The 27328-nt window shown below is 41.8% G+C and overlaps 1 protein-coding gene across 3 annotated transcripts in view; it reads left to right on the forward strand.

Annotated features, from left to right (window-relative positions):
* Positions 1–27328, forward strand: part of LOC102195210 (ERC protein 2) — a 159138-nt gene that overhangs the window by 41066 nt on the left and 90744 nt on the right. For all 3 annotated transcript variants that reach the window (XM_013910740.1, XM_013910742.1, XM_013910741.1), the window contains 5 exons: positions 13734–13871; positions 17426–17614; positions 22072–22113; positions 22450–22643; positions 22941–22946. In XM_013910740.1, coding sequence (XP_013766194.1) covers positions 13734–13871; positions 17426–17614; positions 22072–22113; positions 22450–22643; positions 22941–22946 — 569 coding nt within the window. The remainder of the gene's footprint in view (positions 1–13733; positions 13872–17425; positions 17615–22071; positions 22114–22449; positions 22644–22940; positions 22947–27328) is intronic.

Raw genomic sequence — 27328 nt, forward strand, 5'->3', positions numbered from 1 at the left:
CTGCGGTGGGGAGAGGCAGACCACCCCGACTCCGCAGCAGCAGGGAGGCCCCACACCCCAGACCGCAGCCGGACGGCCAACTCCTCCTAGGTACTTTTGTGCTGCAGGTCGGTGTAGGTGATATGTTGGAGTTACGCTGAAGGGGGGAAATTATTGGGTCACTGACTTGTGTATTAACTTTCCAACTATTTTAGCTTATGACGAAGATACAAAAGTGCAAAGTAACATCCAGAAACAGCCACCCACTTCCTCGGGCCTGAGTTCAGTTAAGATGAGGAACTGAAAACTGGGAGCCAGTGTGAGTGATGGCATGGGGTTGTATTCGTGCATATGGTGGGAAAAACATCCGCACCACTATTATGGCTGTTAGTGCTTTGAAGGTGAAACCTTTTTGTAGATGAAGACTCTAAAACGGCTTGTACCCAAAGTCTTTTGTAGGATGTTGTTAAAAGAAGAAGATGTGATGCAACAGAAGAGTAAATGTTGCACTTTTTCTGAAACTGATTGCTGACATTAGATACAAATTCAATGAATTTAATTAAAAACAAAAGAAAGACAAAGAAAGAACTCAGTTTCAGTGTTTCTGTAATTTACATGATTTTTAAACTGGTGTGTTCTGTTGCCAGAAAGCCTTGACAGATATGACTGTATGTGTTTGTGTGGCTAAATAACCCCAAAGAATGTGAGCAAATGTGGTCTTTGGGAGAACTAATCCTTTTATGGTAATATTTTTAAAAAGATATCTTAATGTCATTGCTATCTGGGTCACATTTTTAAGTGGAATGGGAATGCTAGTCATGATCTCTAGATATGATTCCTTTGAAACGTGCACTTCTTTGACTAACTTTGTGCGCACTGTAACCACTCTGTAAACTGACCATTTCGTACTGATTTGTTTCCCAAATTTCCCGTTTCCCAGCAGGCTTGGGCTATAACTTACAGATCTGTGTACAAGAGGAAAGACAGGAGTGTGGCTCGTTTCCTTACCAGTCTTATCCTGTTGAAGTTATTTCCCCACCAGCCCCCACATCCCCACACCCCCAGCTGTGTCTGAAGACTTCTCAGTGTTGAATAAAGTTTTTTCTTTTTTTCTGTGAAAGATAACTCTATCTAAAAAACGTGGGGTTACATTTCCCTCACTAGGGACATTTTGATATGACAAACCGCACAGTTGGGGAAAAGAAAAAAACATCCTGAGAATATTATTTCAATAGCTAAACCATGTGCTGTGTACAAGCACTGCTTTTACTTTCATGACACGATGTAATGAGGTTTAGATTAAATCTTATGGAAAGTGCCAAGCCTCTTCATAAAATTTTCAGCTTCCAATGAGTCAACTAAACAGATTTCATAGAGCTATTAATCTCTCATATATGTTCCCCCGCTGATGAAAAGAGCTTTGAGGGTTCAGATGATGCATCTGTTTTATTGCGACAGGCTCTCTGTCTTCACTGCAAACAGCACCCGCCACCCAGAGAGCTGGTGAGAAAGATAAAGGCTGATGACAGGTCAACTGGTGCATGATATTGGATTCCTGTGTGGGTCAGTGTGTGTCGTTGTATCTAAGAGCAAGAACAGCCTGTTGGATGTGAGTGTAATACGATACGGACGGGAGGAAGCTGAAAAAACGAATGTAAATGAAAACAGGACAACAGGTTTGCGGCATCAGTCTCGTTTACTCGCATGTTCTTCGTTGTAGTTTAGCGTCCTTTGAATTGCCCCGCCCACTCCTGTGGTATCTTGGATTTTTGAATAATTACTGTTTTCTTGCAGCTTTTCTTTTCTGTGGAATTTCTGGTTTAGTTTTCATCTAAACATACTAATTAATGACATATTTAGCTTTCCTCAACAGATTTATTGGTTTCATTTTTTGTATTAATTAACAGATTCATAAAGATGCAGTAAAGCCATGTTTATGTCTGTGAGGCCCTTTTGAATTTGATATTTAAGGGTTTCTGACATGTGGTGCGTTTTTACCCCTTTTTTAAAATGATTACACAGACGTTGCGACACAGACTAGCTTAAATTGCAGTTTGTGCCATTACTGCCTTGTTCTCTGTTTCAAGAGAGTGAGAGGAATTTTCTCTTGCTGGCATCGACATGGATGTTCACCATGAATTATTGCATGGTACCATGATGTCACTGCTATAGTTTGAGCCCTGGGGTGATTTTAATAGCAAGAGGCTTAATTTAACTAAAAATAATGAGGAAACGGTCTTTGAATGACAAAAAGAAGTTGTGTGGGCATTTTGGTCTTGTGTATCATGCAGAACAGTGGAAGCTCTGTTCAAGCCCTTGGTCTATGAGACCATGACCAATGCATAATGATGCATTTATTTATTTATTTTTTCATTTTTGGTTCTTTTTCTTCTTCCTCTTTCTCTGAGGGGGTAGGGCTGTGGGAGGTACATATGCATGGCCGGTTGTGGTGTGGTTTTGGCTTACATATGTTATTCATGTTCAAACATTGTGGTCATCTCAATCCATATTCATGCTTTTAAAAAGGCTGTCTGTATGCATGGAAGTATAGTATCCCCTATCATGTTGCCTCCTATAGCAACCACAGGCAGGGAGATTGGATTACATGTGCTGCAGACCGAGCACAATGTGTGAATGTTTGTGCGTCTATATGGAAGGATGCCGTGTACACAAGGGCCCCTCTTATAGCTATTATAGTGCTTAGCAGGTCTCGCTCAGACATTCTCAGGGGAACCAACCTCTGTTTGAGTGGATCCTCTGCCAGACCCTTTCAGCACTTGCTCTGGCCTGGTGTCATCACTGGCTCTGGCCTGGTTTCATCAACATGGCTAGCCCTTTGATTGTGAAGAAAAGTAGAGAGAGAAAGAGATTGATATGAAGATAAATCGAGTTGTCCCCTGGCCTTATGCATTTCTTCTTTTTCCTCCCCCACTCAGCTCTCAGCTCACTGTCTCTCTGGAGCAATTGTTCTTCTGTCTTGAATGTTTTATCGTTAATGAGCTTTCACATTGGTTGAAAGATTTTCATTTTAATGTCTCTTGTTGTAATGTCTTCTACATGTTACACCTTTTGTACCCACATAGATATTTCCCAAAACATCCTTCAGTGTTCCACTTTCTCTCTTTGCCATTTCTCCCCCCAAATATTTTATACATCGTCCCAACACACTAGTACTGTTGAGTGTGATGCATATGGATAGCAAGAGGAAATGCTGCATGTTGATAGAAGGAAAATGTTAGTCCAGCATTGACACAGTGTTTATTGTGTGTGTGTAGGTGTGTGCGTTTTTGTTACATCTTAACAGGATTTTTCCGCGTCCACCAACCTTGTGGAGACCAGTAGTTCTCATGGGGGCCAAAGCCTGGTCCTAATGAAGGGGTTAGGGTTTGGGTGAGGCTGTCCACAGTGAAATGTCACTGCAACTTGACAAGAATAGCTGTGCTGACCTTGGAAGTGAAGACAGTTTTGGAAAGTGAGGGCGTTTTGACTGGTTGTCCCTTTTGGACAGACCTTTTGAGACAAAGGCTGTTTTAGCTTAAGAGTTTTTTATAGTTGAGGTTAGAATTAGGTGTATTTTACAGCCAAGTTTGAATTGGTCCTTTTGTTGTCGTGGTTGCAGGTGAGCTAGGGTAGTTAAATAGCTAAACAGACAAACAGATGTGTGCATCTGATTATCACTGAGCATGTCAAACAGTTACCTTTTCTAACCTTGTTAACAAAACAGTGATAACAAGTGTGTCTTTTTTGTGTGGATAGTCACAAGGTGGCTTCAGTTACAGGTTTGAGCGTGTTGAAGACTAAGTATACTGCAAAATCCCTTACTTTCCACCTCTACAAGTTCGCAGTGCATCTCACAGCTTCACTTACCTTTAACTGTTCCCCCGTTGCTGCATGTGTTTCCTCTCGTTTTCTTCTTCTGTGCTCTGTTCCCAGGTGAATTTGAGTATAATTAGTTGCTTGGAGGGCTCAGACGTGATTAAAATGTCTATCTGGAGTGATGCTAACACATTCTGCTGTGGAAACTTTAGTTGCCTGCCCAAATCAACTTGCAGCTGTTGAGGTGAGGCCACGTAGAGGAGGGCTGCCATTGTTAATAAGCACTTTCAATTAAAACAGGTTATTATGTCTGGTGACACTTTGGTGTAAGATCAGCCCTTAATACTGATGGAAACATGTCCACAGGTTTTGATATAGAAATCTAAAAAGGGTTGTAGTTGTCATCTTTTGGTACTCTTTCTTAACCAGTAGATTTTCTAATCCAAACCAGGAAGCTTTGCTTATTTTAGAGAGTTTTATATTTACCGTTTGAACTGCTTTTTTTGTCATGTCAACAGTCCAAGCCAAATATATTCCATTAAAAAAACAAAATCAGCTCTTCGTACTGCTAAACACACATAATAGTGCGATGTGCCAAAGCAAAGATATATTCATGATTCTCGGGGGATAAAAGGGGTAAAAGGTGTTCCAGCAGGTCTGTTGGAAGACCTCTGATTACACGGCTACATGCCAGTCAGTTCGCTCGTCTATTTTCCAGTATATGCCTTTGTTGCACACATCTGTAGGATTCTGTGTGCGTATTCCAGGTGAGTGCTTGTGTGTGCAGCAGCTCAGAGATCCGTGCAGATAACTCTTCACATCTACGTTCATGTTCCTGCTTTAGTGTGTGTGATCTTGATAGATCTGTGATGAGGCCACCAATGCCTTTCATCCTAATGGATTCCAGCTGACCAATCACAGCGCAGAGACACGGCTGCAGATAAGCCCATCGTAGCTGGGGAGGTTCTGGTAAACTGCCTGTGATAGGCCTCCCTGTATCCCCCTCTGTTCCTATCAGCAATCAGCCAGAGTTAATGGTGAGAGCCTGAGGCTGGCTGATTGGAGCCAGGCTACACATCAGTCAAGACAACCCTAGCACTGGGCCATATGTCAGCCCCCAGCTATTCCAGGCCATCTTTTGCCTGACCACAAATACATACTTCAGTTCAAGTAATCAAATGTGTTTGATGATTCTCCAACTCAATGAAGAGCTCAAATCTGACTGTATCATGATGATGACACGCTATCACTCACGCTGACCTGCTTCAACCACAGTTGCTGGCAGTCCAGTGTTAGTGTTTCATAAAATTAATGCCTAATACTATCAGGAGAAAATGGGTCAAACTTTGACCACTTGGAGTTGAATTATACGACTGTACACTGCATTTCACTTGTCTGACCAGATCACTGTAAAGTGGGCCTGGGTCAGAAGCCACAGGTGGAGACAGCTGCTGTGGTCCCCGCCGGGTGGCCAGTCTTTCTTTCTTTCTTTCTTTCTTCCTTTGTTTCTTTCTTTCTGATCAAAGGACGGCCATTGCCTCCCTCCAAAGTGAAGAAAAAGAAAAGATTTAATACTAATGGTGCTGGGAGCAGAGGACTAAAGCATCGGGGTAATTACCCAGCAATCATTGCAGCATTCCACAGCTGAGGGGGGCAGAGATAGGGTCTGGAGCCTAAAGATCGTGGACGTGGATCAACTTGGCCAACACACACAGACACATTCACATACGGCCTAGCTTGCACAAGTGCAGTCTGTCTGGGTCTGCAGGAGTCTCTCCCCGCTCACTTTGCTATTTGGTCAACCAGAATAAATCAGTGGGAAAACAATGCTTGCTTCGTCTTTCTGTCTGCACCTCCGTCATCCCCTTTGTCTGCAGGTCGGTGGGTGTTGTATCTCTACACGTGTGTGGGTTCATGTCTAATTGATATGTATGAATGCACGTGGAAGGTTTCTGAGTGAATTACTTTCTGGAAGAATGTGCGGAGAGAGGGGGAGGACGTCTACTTGTCAAATGTGTAAATGTTATATGTAGCCCCCATTGCCTGACCCCAGCCCAACATTCGTGATAATAATCACAACCTGATTGTGTGCCTGTATTCTTCAGAGGCTGGAACTGTATGTTCAGAATAAGCCACATGTTACAATGAAAGTCCAGAAGTATACAAGTGGAGATGATTTCCTGCTTCTTTGGGTATGTATTCAAATCAAAGTGTCTTTGCACAAGCTCTACACGAACAGTAGACCTTGTATATTAGGCTACTTGAATATTCTATAAATGTTGCCATTGTTTGGATGCATCTGTTACGTCAGTGTCGAAACAGTCTAAAGAGGTGCTTGTAGTTCAGATAGGCTGTGTTATATCTGCAGAACGAGCCTCTCTACTTTCAGCCAACAAGCAAAGTTAAAATAACTGTAAACCATTGCCTTTTATCCATCTCACAGCTGCCCTCATTTGTTCCCAAGATCTTATCTGAAATTACTCAGACCCCTATTATAATTTTGTGTGCACGCACTTTTCCCCCCAATTGGTAGGTTGAGGTGGTGGGAGGTTAAATATTTAATTCCTAACGTTTTTGTTGTTGTTGTTTTTTTCCTCTCTAACTGGCTTTTCAATTATAAGCTCTAGTGAAGCAGAAACGCTTACGCTTTGGCGACGTTGTTATACACGTTTTACTCTGGAGCCTGTTGTTCAGTGTGGCCTCTTTGTCCAAATTCTTTTTTTCGACCTATTTAACATAATATCTGACCAGAAAAATTGTGGGTGTTCTGCTTTAACCTAGTTCATGTATTGAGGTCATTTTATGCTCATTTAGAGGTTACCAATTTTATTTAGTGCCTGTGCTTTAACAGAAGCCCTTTCTTTCATGTTCAGAAAACATATTTTCTTCTCTCTCATGCTGTTCATTAATGCAGCGCCTTCTGTGGATAACACAGTTTCAGCTCCTCCCTCTTCAAGACCGCGCTCCCTCTGAAAAGCCCAATTTGCTGTTATTGGTCAGCTGGTCTGGTGAAAAAGAAAAGAAACGGGTAAAAGGAAACATGCTTTTGTTACCACAGCTTCTGTGAGTACAGGCATATCTCTTTAAGAACTTTCTGTAAGGAAAGAAAATAGGAGGCTGAACCAGAATTGGACTCCTGCATACACCCCTTTATGTTTTCATGCATTTCCAAAATTACTTGCAGTATGACCAGCTACTCTTTTTTTCATATGTAGATTTTACAAAAGGTTTGCAGTTAAAATGCAGGTATCCAAACACATCCTTTGTTTACGGCTTGGACAATGTCTTCCACCCCATGCATGAAGCTGTTGCAGAAGTGGAGAGCTCCTTCAGTGCCAGACTGCTGCATGCTAGGTGCACAGACGAGCGTTATCGCAGGTCCTTTCTCCCAGCAGCTGTTCGACTGTTGGACTTTATTCTTTGCTTTTTTGGGAAACTGCATGCTCCATCTGCTTGTCACTTTGCTGCTGGAACACTTGAATTTCCCACATGAGGGACAATAAATGATATTCCTATCTTCTAAAATATAATATGACCTCTTAAATGAGCTCATACAATGAGAGTTGCTTGCTTGTAAACATATATAAGAAAGTAGCCTTGAATTATAAGGGTTTTTATGTATTCTTGCTTGTCTGTGAGCACAACGTGAATGTCTGTCTACATTTGTGTATGTTTACGTGCCTTTGTGGCTGCATACAAATGAGAGCATATGTTTCTCTAAAGAACACAGAGCACCTTTGTATTTGTGAGCAGTCACCGGTGGTAAGAAGCAGAATGAATGTTGGGGTAATGGTGAGGAAGCTTCTGTAAGAGTTACAATCCGTAGTTGTAATCGTAGTGAAACCCGTAGAGAATTCTGCTTCTTTCGCTTGCTTCCAGTTGCATTTCAGCTGTTTTTTTTATTCTTGGCTCTGCCTGCTTGTCTGCCTCTGCATGCTCCTTTTTGGTCTCATGGCATTGCCGAGCACTGACATGAAGTCACATGCAAGCACACAGTAGCAGAACACGTTTGTGCAATTAGCTAAGCTGCAGCCAAGTGTTGGACAACACTTCAAAAGAGCTAAAAAAAAAATCTGTTTGCATTATTTAATTAAGTAGTAACAACATTGTTTAACAGCTGTTTTTCTTGCTTCTCTGTAATAACTTTACTTTTATAGCCATTTATTACTAATAAATGTGTAATTATATATACAAATGTTATTCTCCTGTTCACAAATGCAAGGTTGGAAAAGAATATTATATATACTTCTCCTCTAAAGCCTAGGTGGTCGAGATATACCTCTTCATACACATGGACAGTGTCATTTGCTCTCTTTGATGTGCAGCAGTACATTAGCAAAATTAAAAAGAAATGACTTTTTCCTCATTAAGCAAAGTGCGGATGATTCCAGAACCTGAGCATCACACTTCACCTAACTCCTCTCTGGGGCACCACTCGTCTTGTGACGTCATTGTGCTTTGCCGCTACGGTCGATAACCAATAATGAATCTTCAAGCAGAGCTGCACAACATTAGGAACGACATCTGATGGGAATCTGGGAAAGGTGTTGGCGTTCACATTCTCAGCCATACACCTCAGTACTGGTGAATCTGCTGTTAGGGAATGATGGGAATGGTAGGAAATTTCCCTTTCTGCATTGTTGATGCTTCCTGGTATTGCTGCCAAAAGTAAAATGAAGCAGTGTTTTGAGTGTTCGTGGATTTCCAGGTTGTGCAGGTAAAATCTGAAGCCAGAGAAGACATTATGTCCTTTGTGTCACTCTGCTCTGTAAAGTGAAGATAAACAAGATAACTCACTGTATATACACACTTCAAAGAACTTAGTGGTAATGAATCACACAGTTGAAAGCAAATCCCTGACATTAAATCTAAAGGATCCGTTCCAAATCAAACAGGGAACTTATGACGGCATATTACCACATGGAGGCGCCAACATACATATTATCGGTCTTTCCATTCTGCCAGTTTGCCCATGTTGTTGCATTTCATAGACAGAGATGGGGGGTGATGGTGGGACATGGGTTAAATGAAGTGCAAGCACACCCACCTCACGCTGAAAAGGTCACCGTGTTCCCTGTTCTTCATGACATAGGCTGTGTTTCTCTTTGAAGAGCCGTGTCTGAGTGCTCAGAAGCAGGAAGGAGCCCTTTTATTAATCCAGGAATCAACAGCCTTTGATGGCTGGAGATGGGAACAATATGCGTGCGCACACATTTAAGCATGCACTACCATGGCTGCGTGTGATTGCGGAGTGCTTGACATAGCGGTATGATATTTCCAGCATGTAGATGTCCGTACTGTTTCTGTTTAACGGTGACCTAGATTTCTCTAGAGGAATACGCGTACAGTTACTGCATGTTGTTCACTTTGCTTTTATTGTTTTTGCTTATGTGTGTGTGTGTTTGAGCATATGAAAGCATGTACACATGGATGTCAGCGCCAGGATCTTTGGGTTTTACAGTTGTCGCCGTCATATTTTCAGAGGCGATGACAAGTAAGTTGCCTTTCAAAAAGTGCACCCAATTATTGTTTGGTATTTTTATTGGTACAAAAGTGTTCTAGAAATACAAATGATTGTATTTTTATGGTGGTCACACTCCACCCTGGTCTCCTTTGTGTTCTGGAGAAATGATTCCTCTGGCAGCCACAGAGTTCTAGTTCTTAGTTGGCTGGACGACAGACGGGTCAACCGGGTTTGTGGTTCTCCTCCGGAACAAGCTGCTTTTAGATGACCATTTTTTGCCAGAGACACAGAGCCTGATACTTCTTTCCCGTTACTTTAGAACTCAGCTTGTGTTAATTATATTTAACAGACTACAACTGTCATGCAAAAACACGGTTCCCAGCGGATTTGCAAGAATATCAAACAAATGGAATAAAGTGCTGTGCTGTGTTTCATTTTTTTAGCTGCGTGTTTGAACTCCCTATCAATAGCATCTTCAGAGTCAAGGTCAGTGATAGGTATACATCAGCACTCCCACTTTTAATGAGAACCTATTCCTGCAATATCAGCTTTTTGATAACTTTATCAGAGTCAAAACAGCGTGGCTGTAAAAAGCAGAGCGCCATGTGTGTGGGAGATGACTGAGACAGACGTCATGGTTTCTCAAGAGGATACACACTTACTGAAACGGAGAGTCCACATCGCAGTGCCTGGTCTGGAAGATGGCTGCTGTAGGTGGTCCGCTTCCACGGGGAGGTGTGTTTGGTTGGAGAATGGTATGACATATGCCCAATAGTTCAGTGATAAAAGGCTTCAGTGTGTGTGTGTGTGTGTGTGTGTGTGTGTGTGCGCGCGCTTGTGCATGTGCATGCACGTGTGTGCGTGTGCATGCACGTGTGTGTGCATGGAAGGAAGAGAAAGAGAGATGCGGGAGTTTAGTTTGAGGTCGCCTCATGCACAGGGAGATAAAATGAGCGACTGCTGTTCTCATCATAACAACCGAGCTACTGGAAGAGAGGCCCCCTCTCTCCCGAAAAGGCACACAGCTGCCCTGCTCCTCGCCTGTCCACACAGGACATTTCTCCTACAAGTGCGCGATTGAAGTTTGAGAATTCTGATAGAATTCCTTGCCCTCTTTCCCATATCCGCAATTCGCTCGGCTTATTTTGATCCGCTGCTATAAGGTTTAAGTTGCTTCTAATGTTTTTCTGCACAATTTCACAGCGGGCCAAGCGACGAGGCTAAATATTTCATCGAGCGGTTGTTATTTTGTAGGACCAGGCCAAAGCAAACTTAAGACTGGTGAAGAATGTAATCATTTATCTAAGGACCAGGGGTGACATGCTCAATTTGGCCTAAAATAGGGCTCTATGTAGCCCACAGGGACAAGGGTGTGCATAAGTGCATGTGTACTGTATGTTTTGGTGTGTGCGTTTGGCCAACAAGGCCACTGAGTCCCAACAACCAGAGGCCACAAAGTTTGTTTTCATGTATTTCCGCCTTTATTTCTTGCATTTTGTTACAGAGTTAAGTCTCGAATAATCTGTCAGCCTTGACCAAGAATTGTGTATTTGTTGCTTTGACTTGCGTGCACTTACATCCCAGTTAAGTGAAGTAAATAAAAGCACTTCTTTGGTCCGTTCATTTCAAATGAGAGAAACATGAAAGAATGAATGGAGCAACCCATATACCCCTCCCTTTTCTCACAGTGTCCATCCTAAAATACCATCAAACACACCCATGGCAATCATGAATTACTGGGAACTTTATCTAAGTCTGGTAGTGTGAAGCTTTCCCATCATTCCCTGAAGGCTCTAATGTTTCTATCGGTCGTGGACTAACCTAGCAGAGCCTTTAGCTTGGTTGTGTAATGACTGTTATTAACCTATCAAGATCAGCCGAGGGGTCTTGGCTGCGTTTTCCAGCCCCTTCTATCACTTTCCCTCAAATCCCAAAACCAAGATGGCTCCCTTAAAGCCTCACTCTTGCCCTCCAGGGAGCAGAAAACACCAAAGTCGAGTCTAATTGGATTCATTTGTAAAATAGCTGCAGAGATTTGAACATTATCTATCTATGCACCCATGACTGGAATGCAACTTTTTTTTACCCTGCCACTTTTGCAGTAAAACCGCGGTCTCTTGGTGGCCCGGAGGGCTTTTGAAAAATTGGAATCTCATGTTCATTAAACAACGAATCCCTTTTGTTGTACGACGGTGAGGGTTAGGCTTACAAGCCCTGATCTAAGAATGGATCACTTGGGTCAGTCGTGTTATTAATTCATTGCAGCGGTGAGGGAATGGGACACTTTGTCTGTTGAAAGCAAAAACCTACTAAAGAAGAAGAACGTAATCTTTTTTTCATGATAATCATATTAATCCAGAATTCAAGGGAATATCAGATGTGCTTGTACAAGTCCCTGTCACCATATTAACATGCATTATCACCAGATGTCCCTTTGAAACTAATTTGTAGACCTCTGGAGTCTCATTGCATGGCACTGTATCCTGCTCCAGCTGCATCTGTTAGTGTTTTGTTTTGGTACAGCTCAGAGCGTTTTGTGTTTGTGTGCTTTTGTGTGTGTGCGTCCGTGCTTTTGTTCTGTTTTGCAGATGTTCATCAGATAGAGACTATTACACCACCACTTTAGCAACATGAGGTTAACTGCAAAAAGGCAGATGTCCTGCAAGTCAATGGGCTGAATTAACTCTTAGTATAAAACTACTAAACTGATAAAGTGAATGTTGTTAATGCCACACTGTCTGTTGGACATAGATTCAAGGAATGGGAGTCGCTGTCCACTCTGCTCTCTGGCCACTTTGTTAGGTACACCTTGCTGCCAGTTTGGATCCCTTTTACTTTTGGAACTTTCTCCGTTTACATTACACAAATTCAACAAGGTGCTGTAAGCATTTCTCAGAGATTTTGTTTCTTGCTGTCATGTGAGGAACCACAGTCGATCCATGGTGCAGATCTCTCATTACACCACACGTCTAAGGTGACTGTACAGGGGGCTGAGAGGGTCCAAGTGTGCCAAAAAAATATCCCCCACACCTCTACTGGCCTGAACTCTTGATAAGCACCGGGTGAACGCTTTCATGATTTTTAAGACAAATTCTGGACCGTCATCCAAATGTCACGGCAGAAACTCATTCAGGCACTTTGCCCCCCAATCTTCTATTTTCCAGTTTTTGTGAGCCCATGTTAATTACAGCTCAATTTCCTGTTCCTAGGTGACAGGAACGGTACGCGGTGGTCTTCTGCATCGTAGCCAGTCTGCTTGAAGGAGATGCTCTTTTGCATACCTTGGTTGCAACGAGTGATTATTTGAGTTATTTTGCTTTCTTGTCAGCTGGAAGCAGTCTGTTCATTCTTCTTTGACCTTTTATGCCATGGGGACTGCAATTCACTGCCTATTTTCTCTTTTTCAGATAATTCTCTGTAAAGCCTAGAGATGGCTGGGTGGGAAAATCCCAGTAGACCAGCAGCTTCTCAAATACTCACACCAGTCTGCTTGGCACCAAAAACGATGCTAAGTCACTAAAATCAACTTTCCCATTCTAATGCTCAGTTTGAACCGCGGAGTGGGGTTGTCTGGATGCCTATATGCCTTAATGCAATGAGTTGCTGCCATGCAATTGGCTTAGATATTTGTGTTAATAAGCAGGTGAAAAGCTAATAAAGTGACTGAGGGTGGATTTCACCAAACAGCGTGACAGTACAACTACAGCAGCAACAAAAAGATACACTATTATAATTGCATAAATAGGTTTGTTTACACTGCTGCAGATGTTAAAATGTATTTTTAAGTTTTACTGATGATTAAAAATTACAACAGCAATTTTGACAGTGCTGTCTGATAGTGGGCCAGACCCTGTAAAAGCTCAGGACACAAATACAGCAAGAAACTGTAGAAATGACAGAAAACCATCTACACACAGTAATATAAAGAAAAAAAAGGCATTTTATGTGATACAAGTGACAAGAAACACAAGAGCTGTGGTGCAGTAGATTAAAACATAGAATAATATAAGTATTCCACAGCCACAGAGAAGTGCACTGGTGTTTTTACTGTTCCAATAGACAGACATACAATAAATGTATTTGCATGCTGTGCTTCCATCTATAATTCTTGTGATGCAAACTGCTATATCGAGGCTTTCACTGCTGCTTGTCTCTGAGACGTCACATCAGAATCGATGACAAAACGGCAGGAAAATGCAGTCAGAAGCTCTACAAACGACTCAGTGTTTTGATTCCTCTTCTAGATGGGTCCCCAGGGGCCAAAAAGTATGTGTGCGGTTCATGGGTACAAACAATCTCCAGTTGTGAGCCTTCAGTTGGTTACAACTGGGTAAAAATGCTACTTAACTTTCCAAGTTTGGTCTAAACTTTTGTGTGACTCCATCAGTCATGATGAATATTTTGTGTTTGTTTAACAACAATATTCCACTGGTGGGATTTCTTTGTTTTCACTCTCATTGTTCTTCCTCCCCAGATTGAGAACCTGCTGGAGCAGTTAAAGGACAAGGACAAACAGGTGGCTGGATTGAGGGAAAGGGTTCAGGGCCTTCAAACCGACTCCAGCAACACAGACACGGCTCTGGCTACACTGGAAGAAGCTTTATCAGAAAAGGTAAGAGTGATGGGGAAAAGCACTGTAAGTATCCAAAAAGAAAAGGCGAAAATCAACACTCAAGGATTGAGTTTCAGAGAGATGTTGTCCTGTTTGTTGCTGGATGGATGGAAGGTGTAAAGGACAAAACGCTTGAAAAATGTGAAAGTCTGCTGGTTGGTGTGGAGTAATGTGGAAAGTTTTACCCTTTCAAGCGTTTCAGGGAAGCTAGGATATGGCTTATGGTTTAATTAATTTTCATGCTTTACTGTGACTCACAGCCATAATTTAACGACATAAAATCCTAATTTATAGACTTAGACCACACTAGATGTGGTCCTATCTGTAAGTAGTAAGGGAGAGAAAGAGGGACTGGTAGAGGGGAAGTCTATGGTGAACACACACAGAGGATTAGTCCATGTCTGTAACTGGGCCGGGCGCAGGGAGGGAATGATGTATACAATGAGGAGGATTTCAAATGTAAGAGAAATGGAGCGATGGAAAAGCTGAGTGGCAGAAGAGGCACAGCCCCGATGGTAGAGGTGGCCTTAGAATTAATGGGGGGAGAGGTCAAGGAATGCAAGGGTGAAGGCAGAGTGAAAAATGTTAGTTTTAATAAGGAAAGGAGAAAAAACAGTGCTGAGCAAATACATGGAATAGAAATGCAATAACAGATAACAAAGCTATGCACAGAGAAGAAGTCAAACATACTGTGCATACTGTGCACATACTGTGCACATGCCATGCGATGTAAAGTCTCAGTGGGATGTAGTCAGTACTTGCTGAGTGTTATTCTAATATTAGGTTTGTATCCGATGGTGCATCCTCAGTTTCTCTCCTCCTCTTCTCTTTAAGCTTTCTATCACAATAAAGGCCTTCAGATAAAATAAGAAAGGACAACTGTACAGACAAATAAACACAATAATTGGGCCCAATGAAGATCTGTAATGCTCCAACATAAGACTCAGATTTGTGTATACAATAACACAACGAATAAAGCAGTTAATTAAGACAGTACTGCATGTGTCTACATGAATAGGAGGATTCAGTGTAGACATAATCATTGCGCTTAACAGCTGCCATGTGATCCAAGGTCAACCAAACAGACTTACTCCACATGGGAAATAGATGGGCTGGATGTTCGTTGTAAACACTTATTGTCTGTTGTTTTTTTTGAAATATGAGAGAGCAGCTGGTCACCATGAAGCTCACCAGCACAGAGCAAGCCTGCTGCCACTCACAGGAAAATCACCTTGCTGGCCGATGTGCTTCTTTTCTTATTTATGTTTAAATCTTTACACATTGAATTAACGCTCTTCCAGGGCAAAGACGTTCCTGTAAAGAAGCTGAGAAACTGAAGCAAATGATTGCATTGAATAATGGTGTTATTTTTCTTGTCTACACAAATCTTTAGTGATTTGTTTATGGATTTGCAGTCATGGTTTAATGGTGCCAGCGATCTTTAACTGCAGACCTGCTTCAACAAAGAAAGAGTTTGATGTGAATTGCTTTACACAGCATCGCCATGGAGATGTCACATCCTGGTCTAGCAGTATATACATTCTGTCTTGAAGTGACTGGCTTGATTTCAGACGGACTCCATCTCTCCTCGCTTTGTTGCATGTTTAAAGTTGTTGCTAGCTCACATGTGTTGTTACTATAGGCTAAAGAATTATCATCTTGGCGCTGGAGGCTAAGAAATGGTTCCCATTTACATGTTTGTTTGCACAGCAGGCTTAAAGATCGATACGGGTTTACATTTCGTTGGCACTGGCTGCTGGTTAAGAGTTCACAGTTAGGACAGTTGTGAATGTCCAGCTGTACTGCACTGTTATGCAGTGGATGCCACGTTTGTACCTCTGCCACTGAGCATTTGAGCCTTTGCATTTGCTGTTATATATTTCTCTTGGCTTGCAGGAGCAAAACTTGGAGTCCTGCATGCGATTGTACAGATTTCAAAGAGTTTTAGCTCGTATAGTAAGTGTCACTGTGGAATTATCTTTCAGGCAGTCTGTTTAGACACCGATAATGTGAAAACCAGCCTAAGTGGAATCAAATACAGGAGTGTCTGACTTCCTTTTCCTCTCTCTGTATGTGTTCTTGTTTATCTCTGTTATTTCCTTGATTGTTATTTAATTGACCTGCAGCCTTTGATTGTATCTATTCAATCAAGAAGGGTTTACAGTAAGCTCACACATTTTGTCTGTTAATAGATTAGAAGCTGGTTAATGAGGGTTTCAGTGTATTCGCAGCACACAGAGCGACACAGCACATAGATGTTTTCACTTAAAATGGTCTTTTAGCACCAGCATTTGTTTTCGTTGCACATAGCCTTGCATAATGGCACAATAAACTGTAAATCCCTCTTCTGCGCCGGCCCATTTGTTTACCCAGAAACCACTTCTGATGCAGCCTACATATTATTCAGCTGTGATGAGGAGAATGCTGGCAAGCTTTTCAGACGTTGTGGTCAACACAGGGCGTGTGTAATGTGTTTACGAGCACGAGTGTGTGTCTTGCTGATCACAAACTCTGTCACAAACCTGCTCTTGGAGCCAGTCACTAGCCACACTGCTGTGGTTCTAATTAACAGGCCGGGGCACTGTGCCCATGCTGAGCACTGCTCTGTAGTGCATGTATGTGTGCTTGTCTGTGATGTCATATGTGTGTTTTCTGTTGTTTATGTGTGCAGTACACTTGGGCCTCATAGAGCCAGATTTATTATCATACCCTGGTGTCTTTCTCTAAGCCCCAGACATCCTAGATATTCATAAAGTGGGCAGAGTCAGGACCTGTTAGCCAAGCAGTCTCTCTCCCTTGCCCTCTCCGTGTAGTGATGTACTGTGCCAGGGCTAGTTAGTGCAGTATTTGTCCAATTACCCAGGACTTTAAAGTTGCCAATCATGCGGTGATGCCACGTCGTAAAGTCTCATTGCTGAGCTGTGCTCTGCGCCTAAATAAACACCTGAATAAACACCCTGGTAATCATTTCAGTCCACACCTAAACACGCACACATTCACTTTAACACGCACACCTTGCTCAACCTCCCATGTGGTGGACTTGGTTTAAGGCCAGAGCTGTTGTCCTGCTTTCCAACGTGATTAGAGAAAGGAGCAAATGATGTTTGAGACATTGCAGCTCGGTTTATCAGCAGGCGGTGTGGTTGTTAGAGTGATCTACAATACCGTCTAATTCACCCACAGTAAATCTGTCTGTCCCTCAGCCCTTCTCTTCCTTCCTCCTCTTTCTGTTCTACTTGGCTCCCATCCCTTTGTGTCACTGCGATTATTTATAGCAGTATTATTTATGGTGGGCATTTATGAGTTTGTCTTTGGCCACACTTTGTAAAGATTGTTGGAGATCCTATTCGGCAAGATACTGCCGATAATGATAGGAAAAACTTATAATGGCACAGGGCTGGTAATCCTTTGCACAATGGATGGAAAACAGATTTATTTCATGTCGTTTCTGCTTCGTGTAATGAACATACTTTTGTGCAGATTTTTTCTTATTCCTACGTATACTTGCCAAATCAGTTTTTATTTTACCTTCTTATACCTTCTCACTGTCTCAGGAGCGAGTGATTGAAAACCTCCGGGAACAAAAGGACCGGGAGGACAGGGTTCGGCTGGAGGAGCTGGAGCAGCTGAGAAAGGAGAACCACGAATTAAAAGACAAACTGTCAGTCATGCACCCCCAGAAACAGCCTCAGAACCAGCTCGGTAACCCCAGCCCATCCCAGAACCAGAGACCAGATGCAGAGGTCAGTGTGGACTCAAGTATTATCTATTGATGTTTAGATAATAGAAAATACAAATGTGTGTGCAGTATGCATGGCTCTTACATTTTGCGCAAAAATGGTTTTGCAGTCATTGAACACAGGCACTGTGAACACACAAGAGAGGTGGTCTGTTATGTGTGTGGACTGCAGACATACAGCCATCAGTACAACCACTATATGTTTGTTGTGCTTGTAATATGCTTCCTGTACCTTGTACTTACTATGCTAACGTTTACAATAAGAGTAATTCCACATTATTACCTCCCCGTGAGCATCAACAATATAGTTAGCAACTTCCTAGCAGAGGGCCTGCCTGCACTTTGTCCCACGGGATAAAAGGATGAATTAAGAGAGAGTGATTTATGGATCTGAGAGATCCTGTATCCCTGTGCGGGTGCCAAGTCGAGGGCCTTGCAATCTTTTTTCTCTCCTTCTTTCTTCTCCTAGGCTTACAAGCCAGGACAGACCCCTGTCCTGCCAGAATTTATGAGAATGTTTTCTTTTATACTCATAATAAGCGTACACACATCTCATTCCTGTGAAATGATATCTTCTTGGATGTTGATGCCGCACCACATGAAAGTGGCAGCAGCTCAATAACTTTTTGTAGCAAACAGATTCGCACTGTGGCAGAAGTGCTGCCATAATTAGACTGTTTTGTGTACTCCGCAGCAATCAAATCTGTTATGTAAACGTAGAGATTCTTCAAAAAGACCGATGACGGTTGTGTACCTGTATACATGCGTGTGTCTCTGTCGGCATGTCCCTGCATGCCAGCACAAAAGCAACTGTCGATACGTCTGCTGTTTGTGTCTGCGTGCATTTAAATGCGGCGGTGTTGTTGATCCTGTAGCGCTGTGGCACAGGACAGGCTATGCTATAAGTATTTGGGAGGTCACTGGGGAATTATGTTGGCGCTTGATTAGATCCTGATCAAACTTATCTACCACTCCTTCATGAGTCCTTCAGCGCAGAGACGTCTGCTGACTGCTGCTTTTACTTAACAAATTCTAGGCATCGTAAAAGCTGTGCTCCAAGGTTTTGTACGGCAAAGTTATCAAATTGCGACAACATTTAATTAACAATTTAAATCCAGTGTTAAACGCTACACTTTGTTGTGTCAGTTCTTGCTCTGACTCAGTCAGATCAGTGCAAAGCTTTTTATGGCAGCTTGCTCTCCCTGTCTAGTTTGAATGCACTAATAAAAGCTGGGCGTTTGTATTGAATATTTCGTCATTGTATGCTTAAAATTTGAATAAAAGTTGAATACTACTAGGTCCAGTAATCGGTGATTGGACTGCCAAGGCCTCTGCCTTTGCCACCCACATACCACAGAACTTGATAGACCCTTCTGTGTTGTGTGGGTCCACAGGAGGGCTGGCCTGAAGGGCTAAGGTTTGACCACCAGACTCTCGCTGATAAGCTAGTCCCCCATTTGCTTGGGCCTAACTCCAGGGTAGGGCACTGGTAACCCACTGGGAGGAGGCTCCAGGGCCGACACAGTACACGCTCAGTTCACTCAGCTGGCTTGATGTCACTCTATAAGTGACGGAGGAGGTGGTCAGAGAGAGGGAGGCCTGGGCTTCTCTGCTTAGACTGGTAGTCAGATCCAGCAGAAAAAAGATGGATAGGTGGATGAATGGAGGATGGAGCAATGGATCGATCAATGGAGGAGTGTACTAAGTGCAATAAAATGGTTTTGTGATTCCTCCATTAAAAAGTAAAAAACTTTGTCTGATTTCAATTTCTCTACTGTGCCCTTCATGCTTGTCTCCTTATGTGCTACAGGGAAACCCAGTTCTGTTGGTTCTGACCATTTGCAATTTCACTATGCACAGGGGCCAAACATAAACCTCTGTGTGCAACTGGCCCGCCCTCAATCAAGGATCATCACTTCTTATGACCGCTTTGGTTAACCACAAACCCCAGAGATTATGTTCTTCAGGAGCCTGAGGAGACTCGACAGGTGCACAGGGACCTTCACGGGAATAGTGGCCAAATTTGCATTTGTTGTATTTGCTTCTAATAGGTGGAGTCACAACGATTTTGGAGGGTCTTTTGTTTTTGTTAATATAAGCATCCTTCACATGCTGCGCATTAAATGCTTTTTACATGGTTACATCATTTTATTTCAACCTGACAAACACCAAGACCTCCAAAGATGGACAAATATTTTTTTTCTCGTAGGACAAATATGATTTGCTTCTCAAGCAGCTGCAGAGTTTGTGTTTGTCATCAGGTCATGTACACACAGTGGTCCACTGACAGTATCTGCAGATGCTGGTATTATTGACTCAGTCAAGCTGTTAGCGGAGCTTTTTATCGTGACCTCAGGGCTCTGTTGGCTTAAGTGCATCCTCATCCTCTTCCCATAAAACAGTATTTGTTGATTCCAAGCTTATTAAAGGACTTCTAGAACTAAACACCAGCTCTTCAAAGGAAAGAACCTCGGGGAAGGCAGTGACCTTTTCAGAGCGGGCTGGCTAAAATCTTCAAGGCAGCACCACACCTTAAAAGACTTGACTCTTATTCAAAAGACACGTTTTTCTTTTCAAACCAGGCAAATGTCATATGCTGTCATGTCAGACTCAGTGTTGCTGGGTAGTCTTTGGCCAGGTGTTTAAAAACTCAGCACAGAGTCTGGTGGCTACACATATTTAACATATTTTGAAATATTTACACCCAAGAGACATTTCCAGGAATGATAATAAGAATTTGACTGTACATGTAATTGTATCTTTTCTGGCCTTTCCCCTCTCATAATATTACAAATTCCTTTTAGACCTACCATCCTCTCAGCCACTGGTTTCCACACTTGTCTGTGTGCTCTAGTGAAAGAAAATAGCATGCTCTGGTCCACTTAGGCCTAAAGCATTTTGGGCTGGGAAAGATGTGGATTGATGTACATGAATGAGTGTTTTCAGCCTCATGTAGCAGCAACGAGGGAAGGACGAGCTGTTGCCAAGATCCTTGATAGTCAGCACAAGCATAGTGACAAGTCATGAACTTTATGTACCGTCATAGGCTTATGTGGACCTGAGAATATTCTCATTATAATCATAATGAGCCAATAACATGGTAGCAACTCCAGATCACCTGCTGAAGTTCAAGCTGAACATCAGAATAGGGAAGAAAGGTAATTTAAATGACTCTGAATCTGGCATGGTCTGAGGATTTAACAAACTGCTGATCTACTCAGGCTAATAAGTAACAGTTTAAAGTTAGTTTGTAAAAAAATCACTCATAAAAAAGTAGAATAGTAAACTAAAAGTACAGACTTTATATAAGTACTGTAATGTTATATGCATTTAAAATAGCTCAACATAACTGATGTTAAGCTCTAATATTGTCTGTATTTGCCGAGAAGAAACAGTAACGTGAACGTTGTCTAAAAATGGTCAAACTAGGAGCTAAATAAATAGAATGTAAATTGTACTGAGGCTAAAAGCTTGGGCTAATGAATAGATGTTAAATAAATCCCTCAGCACAAACTTACCTAAGCACTGACAGCTTGTCTGGATGAAAATAATTATCATAGCAATAACCTCTTTTATATAATAAGTGTTGAATGGGATTCCACTGAAAAAATAACACATTGGAGCACAAGAGGTGATGTTAATGAAAGGGTAGGGTGCAGACCCGCCTGCCAGATGGAAAAGTTACATTGTGTCGACCTTACTTCCTCTGGGAGGTGAAGCGCATGCCAAAATAACAGAGGTCATTAAATTTGAGTATGATGACTTGGTTAGGATTAAGACATGGTTAGTTTTTGGTTGAGTAGTGGTTGAGGTTAGCGTGAGGGGAACTGTTGGCAGTAGGTGGAAGTAAATGTAATATACTCTGAAGTGGATGAAACATGGCTGTGTGTCTGTGTGTGTGCGCGCGCACAAGTGTTTGTGCACATTCACTTGATGATGTTTAAACGAGTGGCCTCAGCTGTCTCAACAAGTTAAATAACCTTCACAAACACAGTAGACAGAGAGAGGTAAAGACCAGGAGAAAAAAGCAGAAACACAGAGAAAGATAATTCTAGGTTAGAAACTTCCTTTGGGATATTTTTCTCAGAGAATGGTTTGATCAGCATAACTATGTTCTTTCTTTTTTTCTTTCAGCATTTATTTTGAAAAGAATTGAGATGTTTGGTGGTCTCATAAAATCGCAGCCAAAACAGAGCAAGTATGTAATTTTATAATGATAATGAACTCCTAGCTCTACATGAAAGATGCCCTGAGGAGGGAACTGATAGAAGCCAACCACAAAAAAGCAGGCAGCTAAATTATGAATTGTAACCTAGAATTCAGGCCTGACTTACCTTTTCCTTTTCGGTTCATGCAAGATGATAACACACCTGCTCTTGTATAATTATCAGTGCCAATGATTTAGTCCTGCAGGATGTCACAAGGTTTATTTGTTTATCTACAATTTCTTTTTTTAACTAGGTGAAAACCAAAGTAGACGGGCCACCAGCAGTGAGCCCCACGGTAGGTTCTTTTTTTGTTAGTGCTAGCTGTTAGCATATTACATGCTAGGCTAACAGCACTAATAGGTTAAGGCTCAGCTATATTAAAATGCTTATAATAAAAGAATTGAAATGTTTTTCTATTTATCTGAACCTGTTCTTTGGTAATGAACCGTAAAGTGTTAGGAAGCCTAAGTGTGAGTGTTTAGCTACGTCTGACAATGATCTGAAGTGGTCAACGTGGAGAATATTTCAAATGCTTTCATGCTGTCTAGGTAGCAGTTCACACATGGTTGTGTTTGTACCTAATGAATCCATTCTCACCCCCCAATGCTTACACAAACATATATACTCAAAGATCCAAACTACAGAGGAAGCAGTCAAGATGTGTCCGGATATCACAGATCGTCTGAGGGTCCTAGAGCAGGAAGTTGGCCGCTACAGAGAGGAATCCAGGAAGTCACAAGCTGAAGTGGAGAGGCTGATGGGAGCTTTAAAGGATGCCGAGATGGACAAATCCTGCAAGGAGAAAAAAATCTCTGATCTTGAAAGGTGAGGGTTTAAGGAATTCAGTCAGTTTCGTAACAAGTCAGAAATTGTGTGTTCTTAGAGTGTAACCGGATCTTTGTAAGGCCTCAGCTCATTCCTACGTGCTGTATTTATAAAGGGGTAATCCATGAAATATAAACTGTCTAGATTGAGTCGTCCTAGCACTTGAAACCACTTTTATGTTGCCATTCTTTTGGCCTGATGTAATCAGTCCAGAAAATGAATGTGACCTGTTTAAATATCAGTCTAATCATTTAGCTTAATGTCTTATTATTTGTTTTTATCTGTCAATGTCTGCAGACATGGGTAAGTAGATATTTAGTGTGCCCGCTAACCCCACCGTCATAATACTGCTCACACTGCCCATGATCATTACGTTGACATCATGCTGTGGTTGCTGGCTCCTTTTAAATTTTCTCAGGTATAAAGTTGGAAATTGGGGGAACTGACTGTATCTGAGCCTCAGGAAGCTTAGATTTGACTGTCTCGTTGGGGCAGTAAATGCATAATCCATTTATGGTCTTCATTCCTGTCACAGTAATAACACAATGAGAGATTTTATATGCTTCCTGTGGAGACATATAGCTTCTCTTTCATGTTGACGTCTGCAAATCTTCTTTGCACACATTTCAATCCTGTCATCAGTGCGGTCATCTGTGTTTTCTCATATCAAATTATCCATATGTGTGTTTATATAAATGTCTTTGCATTACTTTTGACTACTGTCAATGCATCCTGTGACAGTGTTTGTGTGTGTATGTGAGTGAGCCTTTGAGTTTGCCAGGCAGGCAGCCAGCGGCATGCCAGTGGGAGGTTTTTGTATCCAGCCCAGACACTGGATGTTTATACTACTCTGTTTATTACTGGCACAGTGCTACTCAATTATCATCTGATTTATGGATTGGCATGGTGTGTATATGTACCCAAATGAGTAGTTGTTTAGTGCCAAGGCAGAAGTACAGTATGTTAGTGTTTGTCTGCATATTTATTTCTTACAGTGTGTATGTGTGTGTGTGTGTGTGTGTGTGTGTGTGTGTGTGTGTGTGTGTGTGTGTGTGTGTGTGTGTGGGTGAAAAAGAAGCACAGAAATGTGTACAGAGAATGTTTTTGAGTTTGAAATGTGATATTTAAAGTGGTATTTAGGCGTGTGTCTGTATATGTAGATTAATAGTGAATCAGTCTTTTGGTGGATCACGGGCTGCAAAGTTGGGGCATGAGTTTAAAAAAATATGAAAACAATCATTTTTCACACACATTGGCTTCATCAGGTGTGTTAACACTTGTTCTGGTTCTGAATGGCTTGGAATCAGTTTGCATGGGCTGTATGTTCTGGATCCAACAGTTTCCTGCCTCATTCATTACCCATTTTACAGACTGCCTGCTCTGGCATGGAAACCATGCGCTGACTCAAACTCTGTGGGAACTCCTAAGCATCAAGTAATAGGAAAGCAGTAGCTCCTACAGAATTTGTTCACAAACTCTACTCTGTTTTTCCGTGCATCTCTGCAAGAATGGATATTTTTGTTTTGTTTACATTTTTCTGCCATTCACTTGCAACTTTCATGACCTGGTCATACGCATGCTCATCGTACTTGGTGCATGTGCAGTGTCCGTGCATGTGGGTGTGCAGCGATTTCTGGGCCGCGAACGTTTTGGATCGTTGGAACAGTTCCTTCTCCCCTCAGCTCATCCATCTTATTTGGTCCCGCTGTCTCATTAGTGTCAGCCAGTCCCTCCTATCAGCACGAACCCTCACCTCTGGTTGGCATGCACAGGTCAGAGGTCACATGCAAGCCGGCCTGTGAGATCAAGGCCCATTGTAGTCCTGCAGAGTTGCTATGAACACACACAGAATACTTGTTTGTACAGTAGTTGTTAGCATGTGTGTCTGCTATAGAAAATTGTGGGGCAACAAATCGTGTTAGTTCTCAGTGTACTTTTTGATTTAACAAAGACATTAAACAGAAACAGAAGAATCTTTGCATATGTGTTTCTGCACACGTGTTATATGAACGCATGGGCGGACGAGTGTCTGTGTGCTGATTGGACTTCTGTTGCAGAGCATGCGGAATGTAGCTTATCTGGGCAGAGGATGAATGTCTTTTTAATCAGAGTGTTTCTGTTGGAAGTCAGTCAGATGACCTATTAACCACTATCTGAATGGAGAGGGAGAACAGATGAGGAAATAGACACTTTCTCATCCAGTTGGCAGTGAAGCAAAGAGAGTCAAAGATGGATGGAGCTAACAGGCCATTGTAATAAATACCTTCCAGCACAGGGGAGTCTCACTCGCAGCTTGTTGATTGCTTAGTGATCTACTCTAAGTCATCAGTGATAACATTAGGGTAGTTTATGGGTGACGTTTTATTTACTGTTGTTAGTGTACAGTAGACGTAAAGCTAATCTGCCAAAGTAATCAGTGACATTGAACAGGCTTTGTGGAACGTATCAGCATGTCGTACTAATTCTGACGGATTTGTTAAATAGATCTCTCGCGGTTATAGATCTCTTCAAGCAGTTCGTCTGTGTGTGATGGACTAAAAAACAAAACAAAACAAGAAACCCCCCCAAACATTTTTTAGGACTGACATACTTGGAAGTTAAGAACAACTTGTGGGAATTAAAATACACGAGGTTTTAATTAACTTTCAACATGATGTCAAAGAAGAAACACTGAACTGGAGTGTATGCAGCTTCACAAATTTTAGGAATAAATTGTGGCAGAAACATAAAGCCTTAATTCTTCTCCTTTCCTTCTTGCCTCCTTCACTCATAAACTTATAATATTAATTGTTGGAATTATGTTGTATGGTTTTCTTGATGCTTGGACAGCCCCATACTTTTAAAATTTGGGGGCTAAACTTGAAAAATAAATCAGCCATCCAGTCTCACAGTACCACAGCTACTGACGATGTAAGAACTGTGGTATGTGAGGGAGGGCTGCAGGAAAAGGGAGTCCGTGTGTGTTCGTATGTGTGTGTTTGTGTTTATGTGTGTGAGTCTAAAGTGAGATTGTCGAGTCAAGATGTAAGGAAAGGATGACAAACAAATACATGCGCACACATAAACACATGCATGTCATTTTTGGCTGCATTACTGTGAACATAATCAAACTCCAGGTGCTGATACACACGTTGCCTCTGCTTCTAATAATTATTCATTGATATGTTTGTAAACAGTCGGCTTTTCTAATGCAGGTGTGGCTTTTAAACAATGATTTTGACCTGAAACTTACTGTTAAATAGATGAAATATTCAGCACTGTGAAGAAATCTTGAGCCACCCCTCATGTCTTGGTATTTTGTGAAGAAAATGGGAATTAGGTGCAGTGATTACTCTACATTGAAATACAGTACATAAGGCAATTATATAGTTCTAACAAGCTTGAACGTCAGTATTTGGTTTGACTGCTTTTTCAAAACAGTCTGAACTCTTTCGTAGTCTCCAGGAATATTTCTGAAGGACATTCAAAGCTCTTCTTTGGATGTTTCTGCCTTTTGTTCTGTTTTCTGTCAAGATGATCGCACACGGCTTCTGTAATGTTGAGGTCTACACTCTGGGGAGGCCAGATCATGACTGATTGAGCTCCATTGTGTTTTTTCCTATCCAGGTATGCTTTTACTGCATTGTCAGTGTTTTCAGGATCATGAACCTGTTGCCAATCAGATGCTTTCCAGATGCACGGTGGATCAAAACCTGATGGTTCATAATTTCATCAATTTTGACTACAACCCCAACACCACTGTTTGAAAAGCTGCTCCCAACCATGACAGAGCCTCCACCATGTTTCACAGATGTACAATAATCCCTCACTGTTGTACCTCTTTCCTGACCTTCTCCATACATACTGATGAAAACTTGAGCAGAAAATATCACATTTGGATTAATCACTCAATAAGTTGCTGCCACTGATTTTCATCCCAGTTCTTGTGTAATCTGGCATACCTCAGTGTTTCCTCCTTGTTTCCCTTCCTTAAGTATGGCTTATTGACAGCCACCCTTCCACTGAGACTATTTCTGATGAGGCTTTGGCGAACAGTAGATGGATCAAATGAAGGGCCAGAGCATCTCACAGGTCCCATGTCAAGTCTGCTGATTTTTGCTGGATTTTCCCTCTTTTTTTAAGGACATGACTATCAGATACTGTTCATCTGCTGTAGATATTTTTCACATGTACCACTCCTTCTTTTGTCCTCTGCTTGACCAGTTTCCTCACTTTTCTTAAGGCGAGAGCATGTCAAACACCATGCTGAGATATGGCAGGTGTTTGGCTAATAGCTGTTTGGGAAACACCTTGTTGGTGCAAAAATACTATTTTGTATCTGTCAGATTGTGTTTTTGGTGTTTTTGTAGGTCAGGCACAAACTGTCCAGGCTGAACTAAAAAAATAAAGAAAAACCTCACTGGCCTGGGGAATAATTGTTCAAGAGCACCTTAAAAATAATAAGAAACTCCGGCTCCTTTGCAGTAACATATAAAGAAATTAGTACTTTTTCACAGTTCTGTAAGCGAGATAAACCCACAGTAGAAGAGGACTATTTTCTGACACACACAGGGAATAGTTGTGTTCAGTGGAGTAAAATGCACATATTCAAATTTAAAAATGTAAACGTATAAACTGTACTGCTTTCTTTCTTTCTTGGACCCCATCACACACACACACACACACACACACACACACACACACAC

This window comes from Pundamilia nyererei, unplaced genomic scaffold, assembly GCF_000239375.1.
Source record: "Pundamilia nyererei isolate P.nyererei 1_Seehausen unplaced genomic scaffold, PunNye1.0 scaffold00047, whole genome shotgun sequence".
Lineage (NCBI taxonomy): Eukaryota > Metazoa > Chordata > Actinopteri > Cichliformes > Cichlidae > Pundamilia > Pundamilia nyererei.